At 36.6% G+C, this 26,886-nt stretch overlaps 1 protein-coding gene across 1 annotated transcript in view; it reads left to right on the forward strand.

Annotated features, from left to right (window-relative positions):
• CCDC148 (coiled-coil domain containing 148) overlaps positions 1-26,886 on the forward strand; it is a 226,082-nt gene that overhangs the window by 72,677 nt on the left and 126,519 nt on the right. The window contains exons 4-9 of the mRNA XM_036320389.1: positions 1,197-1,318; positions 7,855-7,958; positions 13,736-13,818; positions 14,014-14,150; positions 15,284-15,379; positions 15,460-15,641. Of these exons, the coding sequence (XP_036176282.1) occupies positions 1,197-1,318; positions 7,855-7,958; positions 13,736-13,818; positions 14,014-14,150; positions 15,284-15,379; positions 15,460-15,641 (724 nt within the window). The remainder of the gene's footprint in view (positions 1-1,196; positions 1,319-7,854; positions 7,959-13,735; positions 13,819-14,013; positions 14,151-15,283; positions 15,380-15,459; positions 15,642-26,886) is intronic.

Genomic DNA, 26,886 nt, shown 5'->3' on the forward strand with positions numbered 1-26,886 from the left:
AGTTAATATACTAAACTAAGTATTTGGATGGAGAATGCCTGTTCAAACATTTCATATCACTTTACTTTATTTTTATTATTTATTTTTGAGCAGAAAGAGGTGTATTCACTCTCCAAGGGAGGAAAGGGGCCAAGAGCGAAAGATAGCTAATGGCCCTATCTCCGTGAGGGGTTGAGGTTTTTAAGGTCTGTTGAAAGGTTAAGGTCGGGGCTCTGGGATGGAGCTGGCATCAGCGGGGTCCAGGTGAACGGCATGCTCTGTTCCTTTGGCAGGGTGAGGCCATATTTAGAATAGAATTCTGTTCTGCCATTGAAGAAGAAAACTGTGGAAGAATGTCGTCCTTGACAACTGCTTCTGCTAGGTCATCATTATAATTAGCCAGTCTCCCAAGAGCCAAAGCGGCAGTCGGCTGAATGTTGGGACCACATCCAGAAGAATGGGCCTCAGAAAAGACATTACACCCACATTCTGCAGGGTCTCATGTTTTGGGGTCTGGTCGCCAGCTCTGTCACCATCTGCAGGAACTGGACTCGGGCTTTCTGGTACTGCTCCAACGCTTGCAGCACCTGCCTCTGACTCACGGTGACCTCAGCTCTCTGCTGGCCACCGCTCAGGGCAGCGAGGCTCATCTGTGTATGGCCTGCGAGGCTGTGGAGCAGATGGGGCGAATAGGACAGCGCCTCACTCTGTCCATTCATATCATTTTGGTTTTATTTGGCCTATTACATTTTTTAGCTTTCATTTTCAACCTTTTTTCAAATCGAATTGAATGTTTTTGTTTTTCTAAGAAATACAGCTATGACTTTAAAAAAATCTATTTACTTAATTTGATTCATAATAATGTGATACTTAAATACTTATAGTTGCTGCCTAACATTTTTTAAATTAAAAAAGTAGTCACACTTTGTATCTTGGCATTATACTTTAAAAATATTCTCACTATACTAATTTAAATGAAAGTATTTTTTTGATAGCCCTTTAGAAGTAATTTTGTGCAAGGAATATAGTAGTAATATATTTTAAGTTTCTATAGATATAGGTTCAAATATACTGTGAATGTTGTAATATATTATTTCTTGTATTTACTTTAAAATACTTAAAATAAGACCAGTAGTCAGCATGCTGCTATAACTGTATTTTGATGTCCAATAATGTGATATTATTTCTTTCTCATTTTATTTTTTGATGGAAAACAGATAATCTGGTATTCTGTATGAAAAATGGAATGAGAAGCATTAAGTATAAGCCAGTAGACTATCAGCAATTGCACACATTAACTGAAGCAAAAAAATTAGCTGCTGCCTCCACAGAGCTAAAGGTTAGAAGTTGTGTGTGGGTGTTTTTCTAGTTTTATAAAACTGACTTGCTAAGAAGTAAAATATTTAAATGTAAATGTGAAAATAAATAACATTTTAAATAGCATTTAGAATCTTCTAACTATTAATAATAGTGAATAGCTGCTAACATTTATTGAATGTTCTCTGACACTATGCTATGCAGTTTACTCACTTAATGTTCATAACAACTTATGAGGTCTGAATTCAACTTTATTTTTTAGTAAGATTGCTATTTCATTAGCTTTCAACAATTTCTATCTTAATCTGAAAGATAAAAATTGCGAGTAAATGCCAGCTATGGAATACCCTCTGATTTAAGGTTCCTTCTGCAACACTGTTCAAGTATGCCCTTGGTGCCTCTGTTCTAGAATGCCCGCTTTTGCCTTGACCTAACAAAGGGTGAATCTGGACCAGATTTGAAAGGGGTTTATGTGCAAGTGATTGTGCACAGTATTTTAGGACCATGTATGGTTTAGGATTACCATGCAATATGTTTCCCTCTTGAATTTTATGGGAAATCACTTATATAACATCACCCTAATAAAACTATTTTTATATTTCTGACTTCTATTCTGACCTACTATATATATATACAGCATATACATATGCATACATACATAAATGTATACATACATATTTGATTTCTTTCCATGATAAACATAGACATAAAACCCTGTATGGTTTTCACTCTAATATTTTGCCACATAATCTTGATAATATTTAATTATCTTATGATATTTAATTACTCAAAGTAAATAACTATCATGTGCCTTGAAGATACAATAGTGAATAAAATATAGCCCCTACTCTCATGGAATGTACTTTTTGCAGGAGAGTGGGAAGAGAGAAGTGTTTCTCAAATAAACCCCCAAATAAAATTATATTAAGTATAAACTCCAATAGAACATAGTGTCTGGTGTATAATAACAAGACTTGATTCCAATTGGGGGGGAAATTCATTCCTCAATGTTTTCCTGAGGAAGTGACATTGAAATTGGGATATTAAGGCTAGCAAAAATAAATTGAGCAAAAACAGGATTGATGAGTACTCCAAATAGGAAAAGATACATGTCTTATTACATCTCCATTTTGGGATATTTGGATTATATCCAATTTTATGATATTGGAAATTATGCTTCAGTAAATGTCTCCATGCATGGACACCTTTCATGTTTTAGAATTCTCTACTGCATAGGATAAATTCCTATGACTGAAATGTCTGAGCAAAAAAGTATGAATTTTTTTAGCTTTTTCCTAAAGTATTGTTCTAATGAAGATGCTGCCACAAACATTTTCTCTACAGCCTTGTCATTATTGGAATATGTACACATACATATTTACATATGTGTACATAGTCCTAATATTCTCGATATATTTATTTTGTCCATCTTTTTATCCATCCATCCATCCATCCATCCATCCATCCACCCACCCACCCATCCATCATGCACCAAAAAATAACAATTTGGAATGTGGAATGTTTGAGTGTTAAAATCACTATTTGAACAAAGTGAATTTCTATGTTTTTTAAAAAATATTTTATTGATTTCAGAGAGAAAGGGAGAGGGAGAGAGGGATAGAAACATCAATGATGAGAGGGAATCATTGATTGGCTGCCTCCTGCACACCCCGCACTGGGAATTGAGCCAGCAACCTGGGCATGTGCCCTGACCAGGAATTGAACTGTGACCTCCTGTGAACAAAGTGAATTTCACTTTGATAACAGAGTCACTATCAAATAATAAAGTATTTAAAATTTTTAACAGTTAATGAGGTTTTGAAGTTTGACCTTACAATAATTTCTCAGTGTTAACAGCTGCTAAATTACTTCTCTCGTCATTTTCAAACACTTTCTTCTTTTTTTAATACAATTTTCATTTTCTACTATCTCTGTATTAAGGAAGATGTATTGGGAATATTGTTATATATGCTTTGTGGAGTCTTCTTTTCTCACCTAATTTAGAGATAGCAAGTTAACATTTTGCTTCTAATTTACTCTTGTAAGATGTGGACAATTACCAACTTTGATTTTTTCTTAAAAGACTCAGGGATTAAATGAAATTAGAGACCTGGAAATTAAATACAACTCTTCAAGTTTAATTTTTTAATGTTATGAATGCTAATATGCCAAATAGTCTACACCAACTAAAATTATGAATATAATGTCATCTTTGTTATTCTTTCTTATATTATTTGAATTTTTGTAAAATATATATTGGCTCAAGAAGACTATTTTATTTTTCTAAAAGTTCCATATTTTACTAATTAAATGTTCTCATTTTTCTACACCTGAAATTAGCAGCTTTAACAATCATTGTTAATTATTACAACACTACTCTGGCAGTATTAAATGTAAATATACTTAAAAGTGAATGATAGAGTGTTAACATTTAAAGCACATAAGTACATTTTTGCTTTAAGTTACATTTAGAATACTGAACTATTTTTAAAATTTAATAAAAATTATTGTTAATTAACAATAAATTCAGAAGACTTGCCTGAATTATATTACTGGTATTGTTATACTGATTCGATGTGATGGTCACCTATTTAATAATCACTGTGTCAGAGATCATGCGTAAGTTCTAGGGTGCCAGATAAGAGACTTATGTAGACAGTGAGTGATCTAGTCTTTCAAAGGCTGAGATTGAACCTTAAGCCAAATAGTAGATTTGGGCTGAAAACGGAGACTAAATTTTGATACATTTTATGTTAACTGTTCATTCCTACTTTAAGTATAAAAGAGATCTTTATGATTATTTTTATTAGAATTTATTTGCTTAATAAAAATGAACATGCCCAATTCAAGTATCCATCCACTGTTTCTTTTTATAAATGTTATTTTATGGAAAATTGTTAGCATATGTAAAATTAGAATGAATGGTATCATTAATCTCCAATGTAACATTATCCAGCTTCAACTGTGATCAACGCTTGGCCATTGTTTTTTCTTTACTCCCACACACAATTTCTCCTGTGACAGATGATTTTGAGGCAAATCTTAGACATCATAATGTTCAACCATAAATATTTTAGCATGTCCCCAAATCCTCCAACAGCATTACCATTAAAAATGACAAAACTTTCTTAGTATCAAATTTCCACTCAATGTTAAATTTCCCTGATTTTTCTCCAAGTTTTTCTTAAACTTTATTTAAATCACTATCTAAGTAACATCCTTATATTGAAATTTATTTTTTCTCCTCCTTCCCCTTGTGTCCTTGTGATTTATTTCTTGAATAAATTTTTTAAAAATATTTTTTTATTGATCTCAGAGAGGAAGGGAGAGGGAAAGAGAGATAGAAACATCAATGATGAGAGAGAATCATTGATCAGCTGCCTCCTGCACACCCTACAGTGGGGCTCGAGCCTGCAATCTGGGCATGTGCCCTTGACCAGAATCAAACCCAGGACGCTCAGTCCACAGGCCAATGCTCTATCCACTGAGCCAAACCAGCTCAGGCTCTTGAGTAAATTTTATTGTGGTTTTTTTTTTTATAGTTTCTTACAGTCTGGAGTGCTGGTTACATCCTGGTGGTGTCATTTAACATGTTTTTCTGTCTCTTGCATTTCCAGTAAATTGATAGTTATATGTAGAGATTTGATCAGATTCAGGTTCCATTTACTTTAGCAAGAATACTTACTGATGGAATTTTTGTGCTCCAGTCTTCTCTTACAAATAGTGCTTCAGTGAATGAACAGCTCTGTTCATTTATCTTTTTATGCTTTTACTAAGATATTTTTCAGGTAGATTTCTATAAGTTAAGGTAAATCTATATGAAATCTTCCTATACAGCTTCAAATTCCCTTGGGGGGCGGGTTTGCATCATTTTGTATTTCCATTAGCAACTAAAGAGAGAGCATGTTTTCCCATGACCTCAAAGAGTGTTTTGTTAAACATTTGCAGTTTTACCAACCTGAGAGATGTGAAATTGTAACTTAGTGTATATAGTTGTTTTTTCTTTTGATTTATTTAACAATTCTTTATTAAGGTATAACTCCTATAAAATAAAGTGTACAAATCTTAAATGTACATCTCAATGAATTTTAACAAATATCTACACACATGTAACCAACACTTAAATAGTCCACCAGTTATTGTTATTTATATTTAAAGATGGTCCATCTGGCCTAAAGTGCTTTTATGGCATTTCAAGGTGCCTGTTTAAGTTTTATTATCTTGGATCATCACAATGAAGTCCATAAGGAACCCTAGTTTCTGATTCTTTTATGAATTTATTATTTTTGTTCTCTTAAATTCATCAGCATTCTGCATAAATCATCATCCACCTTAAATATTGATTTCATGTGGCTCATTGCCCAGCACCATGAATTGAAATAACCTGAAAATCTCTATATTGATAAAGATACAACCTTAAAACTTTTTCCTTTATAAGACTTTATTTTTCTGAATTTTTGGCTTGGGGATAGAAGTGAAGTCAATGAGTGAATTTACAAAAAAATTAGGATGTTCTGCAAGATATAGGAAGTGTCTAGTGAAAAATAGTAACTTTATTTTGATGTTTATAGTCTACTTAATTTGTCTTTCCCTGGGCCCAAAGGCAACAGTACTGACTTTTTTAAGCTATAAAAATGTGTCTACATCTTTCACCAATGTGTTTTAACTTTTTGTACAACATGGACCAAATATGTCAAAGAAATCTAATTTTAAAAGTTGTGTCTGCTGCAACAAACTTTAGAGACAATAGATGACAAATAGTTGGAATGAATTTAGGAGCGTGTCAGTTTTTAGAAGTACATGGTGTCACTATGTACTTTCTCTGTGTGTAGATAAAATAGAGATTCTGAATGTATTCTGGTGGTGTCCTGTTATTTGAATGTACTTCTAAATTTCATGATTGTGGCACTCTTAAGACCTTCTGAAGAAAAGATGTGAGTTTGACTTTGTTTTTTTTTAAAGTAATGTTTGGGTTATTTTGTTTTGTTACAGGCCTAATTTTGAATCAGTAACCAGAATAGCAGAAAGAAACTCAAGGTTAAAGTAATCAGTGAATGACAGCTAGAAATAGCCTGCATTATAAAGTCTTTTTAGGTCTTGTCTTCTGAAGTTTTTATATTTTAAGTATTGGTCTGTTAAAGCTTTCAGACTATTAGTAGCAGAGAAAATGTAAAATATGCATGTTTCATGAAGTTTCTGATATGAGTAGCACTTTTGTGGATGTTTAAAAGTATTAATATGAAATACACAAGTTGGGAATACACATGAGTATGGGTCAGAGTCTAACCTGGAAACAGACACCACTTGAGGAAGTTTTTACTGAGCAGAGGGGTCTTTAATTCAGGAAATGGTTACCCAGGTGATAGAGCTGAGAAGCCAAACAGGACTTTGAAACAGTTTGGGATTAAAACAGCAGGAAATCATGCCATGCCTAAGTTAAAGGGACATGTGAACCAATATCACCCCAGTAAATTCAATAACAAAAGCAAGGCTGTACCACATTTCATGAACGGAGCTTCCCTACCCAGAGATAGTTGGAACTGTAGTAAAGCTGTCAAGAAAAGTGGGAGCAAATGGAGAAGGTGGAGCTGCTCCTAGAGACCCCTGTGAGAGCAGAGAGGTAGGAGCAGTCACCTTTTGGCTTCTCCTTTCCTCCTTCCCTTCGACCTCCCGCTGCCAGTGTCTCCCTTTGGCTGAACCCAACGGGAAGCCAGCTGATAGGAGTGTTTGGGAAACACAGGCTACTCTGTGATGTGGAGCAGATCAGAGAAAATGGCCAGGAATGGATCTTAGGGCAAACAAACCCCGGCCTGGCAGAACTTGTCAACAGAAACCCCAGTACTAATTCTATGATACCTTTTTTAAAGTCATAACATTTGGGGAAACTTTCAATTTTAAAAATATGGGTTTTAATGTATATAACTTTTTACATTTTCAAGTATCTTCAAATATTTAAAAAACTTGTTTACAAAGTCATGGAAGATTAAAATTGCATGTTCAAGGTCATATAGCCAGGCCTCCTAACAATTTATCCAATGACTTTTTTCATCCTTTGCTGAAGGATCAGCTAAAAACCAATTCAGACACCGCGGTTCTGTGTGATTCTCATGTTTATGAGCTTTATGACCTTGACCAAGTCTTTTAATTTCTCTGAACAGTAGTGTCTTCTTCTGTAAAATGGGCCTAATGATGTTCACGATGCCTGGCAGGGAAGGTATGTCAGAAGGCGAGAAAATACATGGAAAAATTTTCTGGGACTGAATGAATTAGGTGTTATTTATTATATGTATGAAAAATAGAACCACTTCATCATTCTTTTCACAAATGCTTTAAAAACAGTTCTTAAACTGGTCAGTATTCCAAATCATTTTCTCTTTCACTTCCCTGCTTTTTGTTTAATATAATACTTATTTTCAGGTAAATTTTGTGTTAGAAGATGCACTAATAAGATTGAAAAAGAGTTAGTATTTAATTTAGAAAATACAGATTAAACATTTCCATTGTGGAAAACACATTTTAAGAATTTTAAATGGCTCATTTTTGTTTCTCTAAATCTAGATAAAAAAAGCAGTGCAGACTTCAAAGATATCTAAGGAACAACAACTAATAAAACAACACAGGCAGGTGTGGTGGCAGGAACACCAAAGGCTAAAGGAAGTCAGGTAAGGACTGGGGGAAATCTCAGTAAGTACACAGAGGAATTACTAAGACTTGCACTGATTTAGTTAGATGTTCTATAACCTTCCATGTTAATTAAACTATTATAACCAAAATTGAAAGTTTCAGTTTGAATGTGAGCCAAATCAAAAAATTTTATTTCCTCAATTTAATTTGGAATTCAGTGACTATATTAAAATGACTTTTGCTTTCCTTCAGAAAAAAAAGATAATATTTATCTGCTAAAATGGTAAGTAGGGCAACCATCCCATTATATTCATTTTCTCATTGTAGGATACATAATAGGAGATATATAAATGTTTTCAATAAATAAATGAACAAATAAACTAAGGGACTATAGTTGCTCATTGATTTCTGGATGGAACTACATCATGACTCATTTATTCAATTTGGATTTCTGACTCTTGTTATTATTTCCAGCATCCACTTCAAGATGAATTAAAACAAAATAGTGATTCTATACTTAATCTTAATTGTAATCTTTGAAAAATAAATGTCTTCCCAAAGGTTAAGACAAAAAGAGAAGGCAGATGGTTCCCTCCATTAGGGGCATATATACTAGTTTTAAAGATAATGGTATTTGTAAAGTATGCTTTTTTAAATGTAGATTTTAGCCCTAGCTGGTTTGGCTTAGTGGATAGAGCATCGGTCTGCAGACTGAGGGGTCCCAGGTTCGATTCTGGTCAAGGGCACATGTCCGGGTTGTGGGCTGGATCCCTAGTGAGGGGCATGCAGGAGGCAGCTGATCAATGATTCTATCTCATCATTGATCTTTCTATCTCCTTCTCCCTCTCCCTTCCACTCTGAAATCAATAAAAATATGTTTAAAAATATATAAAGTATATATCATCTAGGCAAATGGTCACACAAAATCTCAAGAGGCTTTTTCTAGTAGCATCATGGTCATGGTACCAGAGGAAAGGTCAAATAGCATTAGGAGGCACTTAAATTGGCAGATTTGGACACAGAAGTTGCCTAACATTTATTTGAACCCCTCTACCGATGTGGAGGAGGTTGTGTGGACTGCAGAGTTGCAAACTCGTGAACACCTGGGACCCAGTCTGGCTTGTCAATGATGAAAGGGCAGAGCTCTCTTCCAGAGTTAAATTTTTTTTTTTTTTTAATGTTCTCATGTCCATCACAATTTGTAGCTATATTTCCTAAATCATATTCTATAAAACAGAAATATTCTTCATGAGACTGTGGAGTATAATGAGTTTCATGGTCCTATATGTTAGGAAAATACTTTATATTTCATACATTTTTGGAGAACCTCAATGCACTGTAGCATAATCAGGTTTCTGGGAAATCCTGCACTATAGAAATGTGTCTGATTTTGTTTAGTTCACCATTTTCATTTTTTCTAGCTAGCATCCCATGCATTACTGTTCTATGGATCACAATTTAGGAAGTGCTAGACTGCATTCACGAGCTAGTCTCGGATTCTTGTAGCTCTTGAGGGCATAAAAAATGCTTCTGGATTCTGTTGGGCACTCAGGACAAGCAGAGAAATGGGCTGGTCTTGTTGGATGGGTCAGGGTTATTAGTCTATGAAGCCAGGATGGAGCTCACTAGAATTGTACATGCAAAGTAGCAGGTTGATCAAAGCCACTTCTGTTGGTTTGGATGAACTATTACGGCTTTCTAGGTGCTGAAAATATAAGGGAACTAAGCTAGATGGTTCATAAGTACTATGTTTTTGTTCAAACAAATCCATTATGAAATAATTTCTGGTTTTACTACACTACTATGCACCCATCATTCATTTAATAGTTTCAAATGTGTTCTTAAAGGTACTTCTGGCAAAAATTACACACTGGGAAAAAACATAGTGCATTGTCATCTACACTAGTATCCCTTTTTTATACATACAAACAAAACTCCTGGCCCATGTAAGTGAATAGGTTTAGAAGAAGATGGCACATATATAACATGGATACTGTGCAGCCATTTAAATAAATGATAACCATGATAATTATTTTAAAATATCTTTAAAATATGCAAAAAACATCAATATAAAATGGTAAATATGCCATAATTACAACCATTTAAAATACATATACATGTAGGTAACAGTTAGAAACCTATAAGCAAAATTTAAAAAATTGTTGTATTAAAGTGTTGTAATTGTTCCTATTTTTAATTTTATGCCATTTTTTTTCTTTTTTTTTAATATATTTTTTATTGATTAAGATATTACATATGTGTCCTTGTCCCCACGTTACCCTCTACCCCCCCCCCCCCGCTCATGCCCTCACCCCCCCGTTGTCCATGTCCATTGATTAGGCCTATATGCTTGCATATAAGTCCTTTGGTTGATCTTTCCCCCTTACCCCCACCCTCCCCTACCTTCCCTCCAAGTCCCGACAGTCATCAGCTTATGTTGTTCATTATATTCCACAAATGAGTGAGATCATGTGGTATTTATCCGCTCTCCAGTTCCATCCATGCTGTGGCAAATGGTCAGAGTTCCTTTTTCTTCTTCCTCTTCTTAAAGAATACCTTTCAGCATTTCATATAATGCTGGTTTGGTGGTGATGAACTCCTTTAGCTTTTTCTTATCCGTGAAGCTCTTTATCTGACCTTCTATTCTGAATGATAGCTTTGCTGGATAAAGTAATCTTGGTTGCAGGTTCTTGCTATTCATCACTTTGAATATTTCTTGCCACTCTCTTCTGGCCTGCATGGTTTCTGTTGAGAAATCAGCTGACAGTCGTATGGGTACGCCCTTGTAGGTAACTGACTGTCTTTCTCTTGCTGCTTTTAAGATTCTCTCTTTATCTTTTGCTCTTGGCATTTTAATTATGATGTGTCTTGGTGTGGTCCTCTTTGGATTCCTTTTGTTTGGGGTTCTCTGCGCTTCCTGGACTTGTAAGTTCATTTCTTTCACCAGGTATGGGAAGTTTTCTGTCATTATTTCTTCAAAAAGGGTTTCAATATCTTGCCCTCTCTCTCCTTCTGGTACCCCTATAATTCTGATGTTGGTACGCTTGAAGTTGTCCCAGAGGTTCCTTACACTATCTTCATATTTTTGGAATCTCTTTTCTTTTTTCTTTTTCGGTTGGGTATTTTTTGTTTCTTTGAATTTCAAATCTTTGACTTGATTCTTGGGGTCCTCTTGTCTGCTGCTGGATCTCTGTAAATTATTCTTTATTTCAGTCAGTGTATGCTTAATTTCTAGTTGGTCCTTTTTCATGTCCTCCATGGTCTCCCTATACTTATTGAGGGATTCATTAAATTTATCGGTGGTTTCCATAAAATTCTTGAAAAACCTTATAAACGTGGCCTTGAACTCTATATCCAATCGTTTGCTTTCCTCCATTTCTGCCATTTGTGACCTGTTTCTTTGTCTCCGCATTTTGGCAGCTTCCCTGTGTTGATAGAGTGGCCCTGCGCGCCAGGTGTCCTGTAGGGCCCAGTAGCTCAGCCTCCCCAGTTACCTGGGGTGGACACTCTTGGTGCACTCTTGGTGCCTTGGTTGTTGTAGAATCACTGGGAGGAATTGACCTCCAGGCCAATTGGCTGTGAGAATCAGCTGTGTCTAAAGTGGGAGAACTTCTGTGCTGAAGACACCCTTCTGGGGCAAGACTTGCTTCAGTGGGGCTTTGGTGCTCACTGAGTCTGCTCCCTGAGTGTGTCCCTTATGGATCTGAGGAGTTGCAATCTGGATGGTCCAGTGGCTCCTGGATCTAAGGAGGTGCTAATTCAGCCTCTGCCTGAGGCCACACAGCAGGAGCCACGAAGAGGCTCAGCTGTGAAGCAATGCAAGCCGCTGCGGGGCCTTGGGCCTTCTCTTGGAAGTTCCCCGTCTGCCTGGCTGGGCTGCAGTTAGGTACATTCACATGCAAAAGCCTCTGCCGCAGCCTGGGTGGGGCGGGGTCTCAGGGAGTCAAAGGGCGGATCAGGGAGCTATGGCCGATTCTCCGCCCGGAGTCGCGGGTCTCAGTGTCCCGGTAACGGCTGCAAGCACCTCTGAGGGAAAGCCGCCTTCAAGTTCGCCCGCTGCCGGACAGACCAGCTTCTCCCTGTATGAGACCTGGGTCCCCAGAGACTTCCCGGAACCGGAGTTCAGAGCAGTCGGGAGTTTGTGATTCAAAAAGACAGCTGCGTCCTCAGGCGCCACCCCCTTTCCTCGCGCGCGCCGCCGTACCTCTGCACTTCACCTCCGCAGCGCCTCTGGCTCTCAGCGTGCTTCTCTTTCCTTCTAGTTGTAGAATTTACACTCAGCCAGCCTTTCTGTTGTTCTGGATGATGTTTGCTCAGTCCTTTGCGGTAATTTTCAATTGTTGTGGGAGGTGACAATTTCCCGGTGTTTACCTGTGCCGCCATCTTAGTTTCTCTCGCCATTTTTAATATTGCATTTTTATAATCATAATAAATAAAATATTTTCTATTATTTCATTAAATCTGCCATAAACAAAGAATAAACTATAATATTTTTGAATGTCCATTTAGAGCAGGTTATGCTTTTACTCTAAAAGTGACTATATTTATTTTTTGTTTGTTTTTAATTCTCACCAGAGGATATTTTTTCCATTGATTTTTAGAGAGTGTGAAAGAGAGGGAGGAGCGGGGTAGAGAGAGAGAGAGAGGGAGACACTGATGTGAGACACATCAACTGGTTGCCTCTCACTCCTAAAGGGGCTGGGGATTGAACCCACAACCAAGGTACGTGCCCTTGACTGGGCCGATGCTCTAACCACTGCTCAGGGCTAAAAATGACTATATTTAAATAATATGTAAAAGGTCATTAAGATTTATTCCTTTTACTACTGTATAAAAACCAAATATACTTTTACCCTTATTTCCTTAGTTCAGGAATTCATTTTCTCTTAACATTTAAAATAACCTCCTTGTTGGTTCAGATTCACCTTGTCCCCTCCTGTTCATTTTCCATTTCTATTGATCACCCCTCTTTCCAGTCTTTCCTGCATCTTGCTGCCTTGGAAATCTTTCTGAAACACAGATCTGCTGAGCAGGGGAGGTCAGCTTAATATCCCTCAATGGCTTCCCAATGCCCCAAGCTCTCTCTAAAGAAGTGATGCTAGGGCATGTCACTGGCTCACCTTGGCTTTCGCTGTTACTTCTCCCCAGAGCGTTCACTTATGCTTCTTTTCCTTGCAAAACATTTGGTCTTGTCTAAAACGTCCAGAGATATTTGGTCCATGCCTTGATATTTGGGCCTGTCCAAAACATGCATAGTTAATATAAATTCTGCTCTTCTGCAAGATTCCAACCTGAAACCATCCAGCTAACCCCATTTGCCATTACCAGCTAGGCTACTGAGGCAAGAAGGGTACTATTACTGGCAATACAGCCACAACCCTATTGGACCAATAAAACATGACAGTACTTTTTAATATATTATCCCTGTAAGCCAAGAGTAGAAATAAGCATTATGGGTTATCTGAATCCAGCATTTCCTAAGCATGGGCATTTTTGACAGAACCAAGGACCATTTGGCACGGACCAAATATGCTCATGGATGTTTTAGACAGGACCAAATTTCAAGGTCCTTTAGCCATAGATCAAAGTCCCCATGGATGTTTTGATCAGGATGAACTATCCAAGACCTTTTGGTATGGGCCAAATGTCTCACTGGACATTTTGGAGAGACCAAATGTTCACTGGTAGTGTCAGGCAAGTACCAAATCCATGTTAGGAATTTAGTATGTGATCAGAATAAATAAACCGGTGAATAAAACCACATTAGGTTAAATTTCTACTACTATTTTTTAAACCCAGATAATGTCTATTTCAGGTCTAAAGTGGAATCTGAAATAAAATCTTTTTTCAAAGAAGAGAACTTTGGAAGTGAATGTCTTTCTGACCTTAAGAATTTTGGTGAGTTGTTTTTTTTTTAATCCTATATTTAAAGGGGTGTTTTGAAGATGAAAGTGGACCACTCACTTCATGTTCTTTTATTAACTACTGTTTGTTTTTTACTAAAATAATCCAAAACTAAATCTGCACTCTAAGAACCTGTTCTTAAAAAGTTAAAATAATGTGTTATCTTGATTTAATTTTGTTTCACTTTAGAACAAGAGTTATCTGAACAATGGTGCCTGTATCTTAAAAATGTGATAAATCCTATTCAGCAATTGATAGCAGACCTAAAATACAGACAGCATTCACACTCACACAGTGAGTTGAACTCAGTGGATGTACTGAAAGAGGTCAGTATATTACCTTTACTTTTAATAACGTAATATTTCATTTTTTGTCCCAAATAGAACCGTTTGAGATAAGGAACCAACATGGGTGTATTTTAATAGAAGATACAGCAAATTCTCTCTATTCAGTATCTTAAACATCCTTAAATCTGTCCAAGCTTATTCATTTGGAGCCTAGAATGTTACAATGGCCTCATACCTAGTCTCCTAGCTTTCATTCTTGTTCCTCCTCCCATTGCATTCTGGGACCTACCTTCAGTGCATGGGGATCAAGTCATCCCCCTGGCAAATCCCCTCAGGGCTCCTCCTGGCTCACATCATGCCCCTCCCTGCTTCTTCAGTCTCATCTTCTACCTGAAACCCGTTTCCGCCACCGTCACTGGTCTGGCCTTCTTTCTATTCCTTCTCACACATATCAGGCTCCTTCCTGTCTCGGGGCCTGTGCACGGGCTACTTCCTCTGCTTCACTGAGGGTGCTTTTTGTCCTTAGGTGTTTGCCTAAATGTCCTCTCTTCTGAGTGACCTGTTGTGATAGTCCACTTGAGGGAAGCCATAGTCACTCCCTATTACCTCACCCTGTTTTTACATCACTTACCTCCTCCTGATACTTTCGTAGCTATTTTTTATTTATTGACAATCTCCCCTGACTAGAACATAAACTCTGTGATCATAGTTGCACTAGACATTGGCTTTTAGGTGATTTTTCTCACTCTATTTTTCAGTTGTCTGTAGTGTTATATTGCTTTCATAAATAATAATTTATAAAAATATATTAAAAATCCCATGTCCAGTTGAGGGTTAGAGGCAAGGGATGCAAGGGAAGGAAAGGCTGATTGGAACAGACAATCTGGTGAGCTCTCTGCCTTACCACAAACAAAATCAAAATTTGGGTGCAGAGGCTAGGACCCCACTATACTTCCCAGCCCAGTTTTGAGTTATGTGTCTGGAAACTCCTCTGATAAGCTCGCCTGGCTATGGCATCACTTGAACCCTCTCCACCAGGTCCTCAAAGGCACATTCTCTTATCTAATTTATCATCACTTACTGACTTTTGAGATTAATTCATGTGAATTTAAATATACATATTGAATGAATCACAAGAATTTGCATACTACTTGTTCTAAATGTTCCAATAGGTTGACTCTGTGAAGAAACAATTAAAAGCTGTCTTTGAAAGACTTAGCCTGAAGCAACAGAATTTAGAAAATAATCTTTCAGACTGGAGTATTAAAGTAAGTGTGAAGCAGACAGTAATTTGTTTATCAGTTTGTCATTGGTGTTAAATAAAACAATCATGTAATTTATTTTTCAGATACTAGATCATTATTCAGAAGAAAGGAGGAGCCTGCTTAGTGAACTGCCAATGGAATTAGACGCGTTGGAATGCCCATACCCTGATTTGAAATCTTCGATTTTTAATGAGTTCTGTAACTTTACAGAGAAATATCAAAAGAAACTTCAAGATTTTGATCTGCAGTTAGAAGACATAAATAGGTAATAACATAAAACTGCTTGAATTATGTAGATTTTTGCTACTACATTTTTATTTTTGTGGGAGATTACTATACTTCTGATTTACCATTTTCATAGGTACTACTATGTGATTGGAATACAGTCAATTGATAAATATTTAGATTGAATATTGTTGAATGGAAAGGGTTTTTTTTTTCCCCTCTCCAAAATGATTTCTCTGAAATAGTGGTTTTAAAGGTTTTTATAAGGTTGAAACATGATGAAAATAGCCTTCTCACTGAGCTCTCTACTACCCAGGTAAGAAATAGTTTTTTTAAACATGAAATTTTTGTAACTATGGATTTTCATTTCAAGATGTGAAGCACTTCTTCAGTGGAGATTTACAGATCAGTAGTAACAATTGGTTGCAAGGAAAAAATGTAGTTATGGAATTATGATCATATGGATTATTTGTAATCCATTGTGATTTTGTCTTATGGTGAATATATGTATATTTTGTAAATTTTAAAAAACATGCTAAATTTTTTTTTTTTTTTTTAGAAAGTGTACTTTTGGTTGTAATCCTCTCCTGAATGACAAATATACTGTTAAGTGACTTAAAATTCAGTTGTGGCAGGGTCAACTTCTCTAGTGTAAATTCTATATTAAAATTCATTTCATGAGCAAACTCAGAAATGCCATGTGGCTCAGATCAATAGTTTACCTCATGTAATGTTTGGCATATGAAGTTTCTGGGGAATGTTTTGTATGGAAATATGCTTTTTATTCTATTACATTGACCTAAAAAAATTTCCCCAAAGAATATGTATTTAAAAAGAAAGAAAACTATTGCAGAGATACATTTATAGTGTCCTTTTACTAAGGGCTTATTAAGGGCTGTTACTTTGAAACAGAAGAAAATAAATATGACAATTATTTGTATTTCTTACCTTTCTTAATGAATTGTTTGTAAATGAAATGCCTCTATATGAAATTACTAGTGTTAAGAAATGAATAACAATAAGGAAAACCTTAAATCCTATCAAGTAGAGTCATTTGTTTTAGTAGCTTCTTGATCCACAGTCTCCAGTTACTACTACTAGTCTCTGCACACTCGGTGAGGCAGTCCTAGGTGACATCTGAGTCTTTCCTGATCTAATCTTCTTTCTTACATCTCTGTGGTGATGGTCTCATCTTCTTGCCTAACAAACATGCTTTAATTTCCTAAGAGCTTCATCTCTCCCACCTCTCTGCCTTCCATTTTTCCTTTCCATATTGTAATAAAGCTGAGGAAAAAAAATGAATAGTATATCATTTATATGTGTTGATTAATTGATGAGTTAATTGAAAATCAGTCACAGTGATATATTAACTCAACCATGCACTTAATTTAAGTCTCTAATTGTAAAATAAACATCCTTTCTCCCTTCCCTATCCCATCCTTATTAAAGAGATTTTAGAACTCAACAAGAAAAAAGGAGTGTGTGTGTGTGTGTGTGTGTGTGTGTGTGTGTGTGTGTGTGTGTGTCTATTTTGTGACAGATGCATTACTGTCAGGCTGATTCGGGCTGTGAGGAAGGTAAATCTGACTGTCCTTTTTTAAAAAAAATTTAAATTGATTTCAGAGAGGAAGGGAGAGGGAGAGATAGAAACATCAATGATGAGAGAGAATCATTGATTGGCTGCCTCCTATAGGCCCCTTGCTGGGGATCAAGCCTGCAACCTGGGCATGTGCCCTGACTGAGAATCAAAGCATGACTTCCTGGTTCATAGGTTGACACTCAACCACCAGCCAGGCTGACTCTGTCCTTTTAAAGTGAGTTGATTGCCCCATGACCTTTCCTTACACATGGCATTCTGTCCCCTTAGCACAGGTAACTGAGATGGTGGTGTCTCTGGGATAGCAGCTCCTAAACATGGAGGAGTTTGCCTTCGCAGCCTGTAATGCCTGCCTCCTGCTAAGATCCACCCCTCACAGCTCACTTTCCTACCTTCCTTTTAATCTGACCTTTTCCTTCATACAACCCTGAGCACTCAGAAAAAGATGAAATTCACAGCTTCATTGATGTTACTGGAGATTAAGTAGAAAATAAGATGAATGTACATCACATGCTAAGGGAAGAAATAAGGATTAGAAGACAGAAAAGGGGTAGGGAGGATGTTCTAAAAAGGGATATTAAATGGCTAGACTATGGTCCCTTGAAGACAAAGTAATTTATTAACAACATTTGTATGCTTAGCGCCTAGCATATCTGGGCACATCATCGCTGCAAAATAAATGATTGTTCAACTGAGTTGAATTAAATATGCAAACAATGAAGGTGAGCATGGCAAGGCATGTTATGGGGCCAGTAGGAATCTAGTTTGGAGGAATACAGGTTCATGAATCCTTGTTTAACAGTGTGCTTCCCACATATAATTATACAGAACAAAGTTTATAAAATTAATGATGTTTTACTTCATGAATATTTATTGGGTAATCCTTAACATACCAGTGATCTCTGCTAAGCTCCTTACTAAGGTGTTCAATAGACAGACTAGATAGGAAATGGCTTTGCCTTTAAGAGGGCTTGGGATATTTAGAGGAAGCAATATATTGACATGTATCCTAATCAAATACATATTACATGCTCTAAGATACTATTTTATAATATGCTGGCTGTGAATGATGAAATAAAACTGAATGATGTTTCAGGCATAGCTTCATTGAGGAGAAAGAGAGTAAATGGGCTATTTTGAATAAGTACAGAGGTCATGGGCATCAACAGTCTGACTGGTGGGCAGTAAGGTGAGCAAAATAATATTCTAACCAGCACAATGAGTTATATGTTCAACTGTTATATTAGTTTGCCCAGTATCTGTCATAATTTTGATGTGGCCATTTCCCCTTTGGATTCCAGTTATTTGGCTTTGTAAGGATACACATACATTGTGTCCATGTAGGTACACACCTACATAAATGAGTTTGTGCATATTTTAAATAGATGTGTGTTGTTATGATATAAGAACGTTGACATTTCTGGGGGACATTTTTTTTAATATATTTTATTGATTTTTTACAGAGAGGAGGGGAGAGGGATAGAGAGTTAGAAACATTGATGAGAAACATCAATCAGCTGCCTCTTGCACGCCGCCCCCACTGGGGATGTGCTCACAACCAAGGTACATGCCCTTGACCGGAATCGAACCTGGACCCTTGAGTCCGCAGGCTGACGCTCTATCCACTGATCCAAACCGTTTAGGGTTCTGGAGGACATTTTTAAGTTATAAGTTTTCATTGGGCTAATGGCAGTAGACCTCAAGGTTAATCCCAACATTTATTTTAATTCCTCCTCTTTTGTAGCGGCTCACTGGTTTGGTTTGGAATGACCCCTTCGCAGACCCCAAGGTAGTGCCTGGTGGGATTGTGCACCAGTCAGTCACCACATTTCCCCGGCCTCAGCTGCTAGCTCATGGTGGTCCCCAAGTCAAGGACAAAGCTCAGAACTTTTGTTAGGTACTTGTGAGGAGTAGTGCCTTTTTTTCTTAGTGGATGGACCAAGAAAGCACATAGTTGTGGTTGTCGCTGGCAGCTGTTGTGTGGATGAAGGGAAACAGCACACAAGAAGCCCAGATCATCATGGGGAAACTGAGCTGGCGCCCTGTTTGAACCGTGTGGGAAGCCACCCTCACTGCTGGATTTTCAAGGGTCATTAGTCCACATTAATGTCTAAAGCCAGTGTGAGTAGGAATGCAAGCAACTAAAATTTTATATGCTAGTTGATTTCAGTATATCCATAACTCGTGAAATAATCGATTAGTTTAGTGCAATTACAATTGAAGAATTGTTAAAATGTATTCTAAAATGTATTAGGAAGATTAAGGTTGTAAAATCAGCCAAAGTTTCAAAATGAAGACTAACTGAGATTGGTTGTGAAATTTGTGCAGCCAAATACAAATATATAATATCGAAATAGATTAGAAACTTTTATATATCTGTGGAATATGTAGCAGATAAGTAGAACAAAATAGAAAGACAGAACATATCTATAATAATTTAATTTATTATGAAGGAAAAATTTCAAAACTATAGGAAAGATTGGATTATTTATAGGAGCATTAAATAACAGGAAATTGGGGAAATGAGGTTAGATCTCTTTCTTATCCCATATGACTAAAAAACTCTAGGTTTATTAAAATATGAATAAGAAAAATAATAAAATAATGAGATAAAAAACAAAACAAATATTAAGTAATCTTGGAATGGGGAAGGCCTTTTAAAGTATGCTACCTGCAGTGAAAATCATAAAGAAAAGTTTTAAATAAGTGCAATGACATAAGCATTAAAAAAAAATCTAGCAGGATGGTTTCTTGGGCAAGTTTTAAATCTTTAAATAATCAATAGGGACTTCCAGTTTCTGGTCCAACAGGTAAGGAGCTTAGAGTTTGTCACTCTGCTCTAAAAACCTGAACAAGCTAAAAAATCACCAACTCTTCTTAGGTACATCAGGGTAGCAAAGTCACAGGGCAAACTGCTGCCCTCCAAATTGGAGAGACAGGCAACATGAGAGTCACATTTTACCTGAGAAGAAACCCAGGAGCAGAAACCTCCATGTGGGGACGATCTGGTGTTCAGGTTTGGACATGTTGAATTTGAGATGCTGTCAGATTTCCAAGTACAGATTTTGTAAAGACAGTCAGTTATATGAGTTACAGGTATGTTGTTTATAAAAATGAAGGAATATTCTACACATATCCATTGATTTTCTTCTTGATGAATCAGGTCCAGTATTATCCATTTTTTTTCAATAAATGTTTATTAACCTTCTATGTTTATGAACCTTCATTGTGTTAAATACTCTTTTACAACCTATTTTTTATTACTTGCATGGTATTACAATATATGGTTGTACCACAAAAATTCAACCCTCTACCTGGTTTTGCAAAGTTATTTATTACATATTTTGATATTTGTTTAAAAACCTTGACACAAATAACTTTTTCACTATATTTTGAGCAATACCATGATCATTCTTTTAAGATGAATTCTTAGAAATGGAACTGATAAATCAAAAGGTGTGAAAAAGTCTAAGGCTTTTGAGAATGTTAAAAGTCATAAAGTAATTAAGTATTTTCAATTATGTATGTATTGAAATACAATGTATTAAATGTAGGTGAAACCTACAAAAGTAGGTTTAACCTAATAAAAGGTAAAGGGGGCCAAATACATGGTAAAGGAAGGAGATTTGACTGTTGATGGAGGGCACACAATGCAAGATATAGATCATATGTTATAGAAATGTACACTTGAACCTATATGATCTTATTAACCAAGGTCACCCCAGCAAATTTAATAATATTTTTTTAAACGTAGGTATAACCATATTGCTTTCTAGGAAAGTAGAAACAATTTATACTTTCACCAACAGTCTATCATTGATCCATCTTGTAGGCATGTTGATTAGGGCAGTGGATATTGCCCCTCACCCATAAACAGCACCAGTGTCTTGTTAATATTCTCTTTCTCTTTTTCGATATTTACCTACCTAGCACAGCGGTGTAGCATCACTGTTCTTATGTGAAATTTTTGCCAGCAGAATTGGCAAAAAGATGAAAAAGATAAAAGATAAGATAGATAAAAGCCAGTATCAGAAGCCAGTACTCAAGAGACAGTGATTGGCCTTACATAATTTTATTTAAAAAATATTTGATTAAACAAATAGTTACATGTTTGATTGTTGCTTGATGAATATAAGATAGAAGAAGAGGGAAAAGAGCATAATAAATAACTGACATTGCTTACTTGATGAACTCAGAACAAGTTAGAACATTGGAGCCTTAATTACCAGGTGGCGTTTTTCTCTGAGAATGTAGTCTCAGACTTTTGGAAAGTTTCAGTTCCTGGGCATGTCCAGTCTCAGGTTCTGCATTTCTGGTCTGGGCTGGTTGTGTGTCAAGGGTGGTTAACAAGGGGAAAAGTGCTGAGAAACAGAAGCATTATTATTTGAACACTAATGTGTTCACTTAATCACAGTGGCTAAATGACCCGCTCAAGCAATATTCGGGGTCACTGCAACTCCCATTTTCTCATGGTATATTCCAACAGGGATTGTCCAACCTGACCTTGGAATTTATATTTGTTGGGGAAGGGGGAGGAAATAATTGTAGGTTAAGATCTTATTTTTGTCATGTATATTTAGTAGCTTTCTCTTAAAATAAACACATCATTGAAAACAATTACTTTATGACTTTTGAATGAAAGCCACATTTTGTGATTGTTTAAACTACTTTGGTTTATTGTGGGAATTCTCTTGGCTATGGTGGAATGCATTTTATCAAGAGAAAACAATGGGTCCATTTTCTAGGGTATACTCAAATTGGTCTTAAAGTTTGCCTTTGCTTAATTAATAACTCAGCCTGTATATTATGTTTGTTTAAATGTATTTGTGAAAAGTGTATCTAAGAATAGTGGCTATAAATGTCTAGGTCAACAGACTTTTTTTTTAAAGTATATTTTATTGATTTTTTACAGAGAGGAAGGGAGAGGAATAGAGAGTTAGAAATATCGATGAGAGGAAACATCGATCAGCTGCCTCCTGCACACCCCCTACCTGGTATATGCCCGCAACCAAGGTACATGCCCTTGACCGGAATCGAACCTGGGACCCTTCAGTCCACAGGCCGATGCTCTATCCACTGAGCTAAACCGGTTAGGGCAACAGTCTATTTTGTGAGTATCACTGCAGCCCACAACTACCTTCTTGATATAATCAGTTCAGCCAGGAACTACACAGTATAATGAAGCATGAAGCTACACTGCTAATACTTTGCGAGACTAGAAAATCTGGGTTTTACAAAATCAAGGAGTGAGAATCATTGATGAGAAGTTTCTGTTCTTCCCTGGGTGTGAAATCAGATTAATCTTGAGTAAATCATATTGGAGAAAATGGAAACATAGCAGCTTGACAGATTTGTGTCCAAGACAATTGACATACTATTTTTTAACCTGGATAATACAAATAGAACTTGTTATTAAAATAATAAAATATGTGTAGCTCTAAGCAAAGAGAAGATTAAAATTTCTATGGACACGATAGCCGAATTGTGACATAGGGGAATTATAACACCTATTTATACTTCAAATCAATTGTTCATAACAAGTTTTTCCTACTCCTTATATTTTGAAGATCAACTGTGGGTAAATATAATACTTTGAGGAAATCCTATTTTTAAAACTGAGACTATGGAGAACCAGTAATGTAAGAAATTATAATCACCATGCTCACAGGCTTATGTTTATTTGCCACATTAGTGCCTATAAAGGAACATAAAATTGAACATTGTTAATGTCTAAACAAATAACAAACTCAGAAAGACTTCCATCACTCTTCTAATTCATCCTTTGAATTTCTTAATGATTACTGGTAGGTTTGAGGTGATATTGTAGAATCTTTAGTGGTAATTAAAACTTTAGAAGCCCTCATGATGGTTAATTAAGTGTTTCCTCATGATATTCCAAAGAAGTAGACCAGTTTTATCATTCTTGCTTTTGAACCTGGAAAACTGAATCATAATGTCTATATAAAGTAATTTTATTCAGTTCAACTTTATTGCAATTTAAAATGTTCTTATGCTCTAAAAATGAAAAATAAAATGGGGTAACATGGAGGCAGATTTTGGCTCAATAGAAAGATTTAAAAAGTAATGAGAGCAAATAATGTGTTTGTAGATTATCTTGTCTTTACTGATTCTGTTCATTTGAGTTTGAGTTGTTTTTTGTTTAGTTTATTTTTCCTAAAAATGACTATTGGTGTTGAACACCTGTCTGTTTCCAATGAGCTGAGGAGAGTTACTGTAGATGCTGGTCTCTGGCCACCTTGGGTTTGCATCTCTTTAATCTCTATATCTTTCATTATCTTTTCCTTCCAAAGTAAATATTAGGATGCTACATTCAAAAACTAATTTCTCTTTCCTTCACTTACCTATCAAATAGGATATCTTTAGCTGTAAGTAAGAGAATCCACAACTCAAGTGAAAGCAACTTTAACAATTAGGTGAGTTCTTATCTTACTTCACATGAACTGCAGAGGTAGAGAAGTCAAGTGCAGTGAGGTTTGGTTTTCTGCATTCCCTTGCCCTGTCTTCCTGCAGGTTAGAGATTTCCTACCAGACAGCTGTTGCTCCATACCACAATACTCAGGAGCAGAAAGGGGCCTTTTCTTTCTTGTGATGTGTCTTAAGAGCTAGAAAACCTTTCCCCCAGAAGACTTTTCACACTTCATTGGCCAGAACTGGGTCTTTTGTCCATGCTTATCCCAAAGGAAGCTCGTGAATGAACATTTGTGAATGTCTTTAGATTAATCAAGATTCACTCGGAGGGCTGGAGAAGTCTCACCTCCCCTGCAGTGGGCAGAGGAGGAGGGGAGGGCTATGGAAGAGGGCTATGGAAAAAGGTAGATCTTGAATAAAATCAGGATTCTCATGGACAAGAGCAGGAGTAAGGGCAATATCTTCTACAATTACCTTTTCCTTACACTTTTTATGATGAATATAATTATTTTAATACCTGGCATATGGGGTAGTCGAGTCATTACTTTTTACTTTTAATAGTCTGTTTTATCTTGATTATATTTTCTCAAACTTCCACTAGTAACTATATTGCCTCTTAAAATTAGTGGTGGATGAATGTAGAAAAAAAGGATGGGTTAGGAGTCTTGCCATCATCCACAAAGTATACATTCCACCTCCAAAAAATATACATTCTAAGCAAAAATTGAGCTTTCTATGCAAAATATTTTTTAAAATTATAAGTAAAAACAACAGGCTTGCTACGAAAATAAAAACTGCAGCTTCCAAATAATTACTTAGCCTTCTCTTCTGAACAGATTCTCATCCCTAACCTGCCTATAAGAAATTCTGGAGCCATCACTTTTAGAGCTCGGCCATATTTTCACTTTCCTGTCACCCCTCAGAAGAATGTGGTCCAAGGTCTGGTGGGCCACTCTGCTGTTGTTAATTCTTCAATTCAGTGAATTTCGACCATACTCCTGTGAGCCCACTTTCTTCTAGCTGTCAGCTCCCACGTGCATAGCCAAACTGGGCAGAACCTAGGGACTCTGGAGGCAAGAATTGCTAAGTGGGCATGGATCCCCTGGGGAGAAAATGTACACACCAAAGAAAGCCCAAGATGCAGGTTCTGTTGGTCAGAAATGAGTCCGAGGCCAGGGAGCTCCCTGTACATCAGGCTGAAAAGAAAAGATAGATTTGTCCTTGGACAACAGACCTGTGTTCAGGTGGTGGGTGGGAAGACAGTTTCAGGAACCGGGCTAATTAGAATTGGTGTTTGGATGGGTCGAATCTGGAAAGTCAATGTTAAAAAGTGAAGTTCTCTTTTCCAGAGGGTCAGACCCAATGCAGCGAGACAAGCGGATGGTGTGAGAGCTCTTTTTCATCCACATCCACCCACAGTGGCCACTGCAAGCATGCTTCTTAGTGGAGGAGCATTAGGTGTCCCCTGACAGTGTTACACTGGAAGAGATTCTCTTTAGGCCAGATTTACCGTGGCCATTTCCCACTCTCCAGGCAGTCCTCATTTGCTGAGCACTGTAGCAGCAAGCTTCAGGAAACGCTAATTACCTTTTTGGCTGGAAAACGCCCTTCACTCTGAGAAAATGTAAAACAACTTTCAGCCAGTTTGTAAACACAGTGTTTCGTTTCATAGACTTGTTTTTGTTGTTCAAGTACCTATCACCCCTATGAATTTTATTTGCCACTGTTGGCTGTCCCCCACCCCCACCCCAACACACACACACACACACAAAGTATTTTGATGACATGACACCAGACAGACTCCAGGGAAATGGTTCAAATATGACTACTAAGAGAACTGGTAGCTAACTCAATTGTAAGTCAGTTTTGGATTTTCGGAATGATTCAAATAGGTAGAAATAGCGAGAAAACCAGCCTCGGTCTGGTTGAATTCTTACAGCCCAGTAGTCCTCCTTTTCTAAATTATCTGTTTTATCTCATATCCTGGGAAATCATGATAAAATGCAATCAGTGGACTTCAGTGTTTGGGGGCAGGAGATGGTGGGTGGGATTGAGGGGTAAATATCTCATATGTCCTCAGGCTAAAATTCCCTGAAGTGTTGGAAGTGCCCAATAAACCTGGAAACTGTAGAATTTTAGGGTGCTATTTTAAAGATAACAATTACAAAACAACTTAAATTAGAAAATTTGGGTGGACAAAAAGAATAGAAATTGCAGAGGCCTGCCAAAGATCTTTTGTCTAAAGATATTTTAAAACTTGCAAAAGCGTAGGATAATGGTAAAGTCATCTTTAAATTTTTTTTTTTAAATGACAGTCATTTTTCCCTAATTCAGAAAGGGGTTAAATGATCAGAATAGTCTTCAATCTGTGTAATTTAGCTCATTCTTTCATCATCATCACCACCAGCAAAGCAGTTAAATTAAACAAGAATTTCGGAAGATAAAAGCTAACCTTTGTTGTTTTATAAAGCTAAACTAGTCTGTATAGATTTTTCTGAACAATGGAAAGCTAAAGGTTGGATTAGGAAAGGCAAATGTCCAGATTTGAATTTAGAAATGCAGATATACTAAATTTGATTTTGTTTAAGAGGTTACGTAAGAAATGACTACTTTGTTACTGTGAAGAGGCTATTATGTTTGAATTGTACCGTCCAGAAGACGCAGTCCTTACGCAGCATCCTAATGGAGATGCACGACTGTGCCATTAGTGTTGCTGATGGGAATATTTGCCTCAAGATTTAAGCCTGCAGCTGTGGAAACTGCTATGAATACTCTAAAAATAATAATGTTGTGAGTATTGATGTATGGTTTCTTTTCAGATGTTTTTTTAATTCTACATATACTGGAAAATGACTTACAATCTGTGTAATTGTGGTAATTGGGAAAAGCTGTTGAGATGAGGTTTCTAAAATCAATAAGAAGAGCAAAATAAATGTGATCATTGTTCCTGACATATTTGGTTTTAATGTTATATTATCATTTCATACATTGAAGGGGTTTTAATGTTGTCACTAAAATGGCACCTAAATAATTCACGCAACGTATAAAAATGCAGTGAGCACCACACGTTCTCCTGTTGCTATATTTATTTATGGCAACGTACACTGCTTAATGTGTGCTTTTATTTGAAAAGCATTTTTATAAATGTTTGCTATTTGCACTTTCTCTTTGAGAGAAATCTTGCGCCACCGTTCAGTATGAGAGACCGTCAACGCAATTAGCTTAGAAGTACTTCATTTACCAAAGAATTGAAACTATT

The sequence above is a fragment of the Myotis myotis genome, unplaced genomic scaffold (genome assembly GCF_014108235.1).
Source record: "Myotis myotis isolate mMyoMyo1 unplaced genomic scaffold, mMyoMyo1.p scaffold_m19_p_8, whole genome shotgun sequence".
In the NCBI taxonomy this organism is placed as follows: domain Eukaryota; kingdom Metazoa; phylum Chordata; class Mammalia; order Chiroptera; family Vespertilionidae; genus Myotis; species Myotis myotis.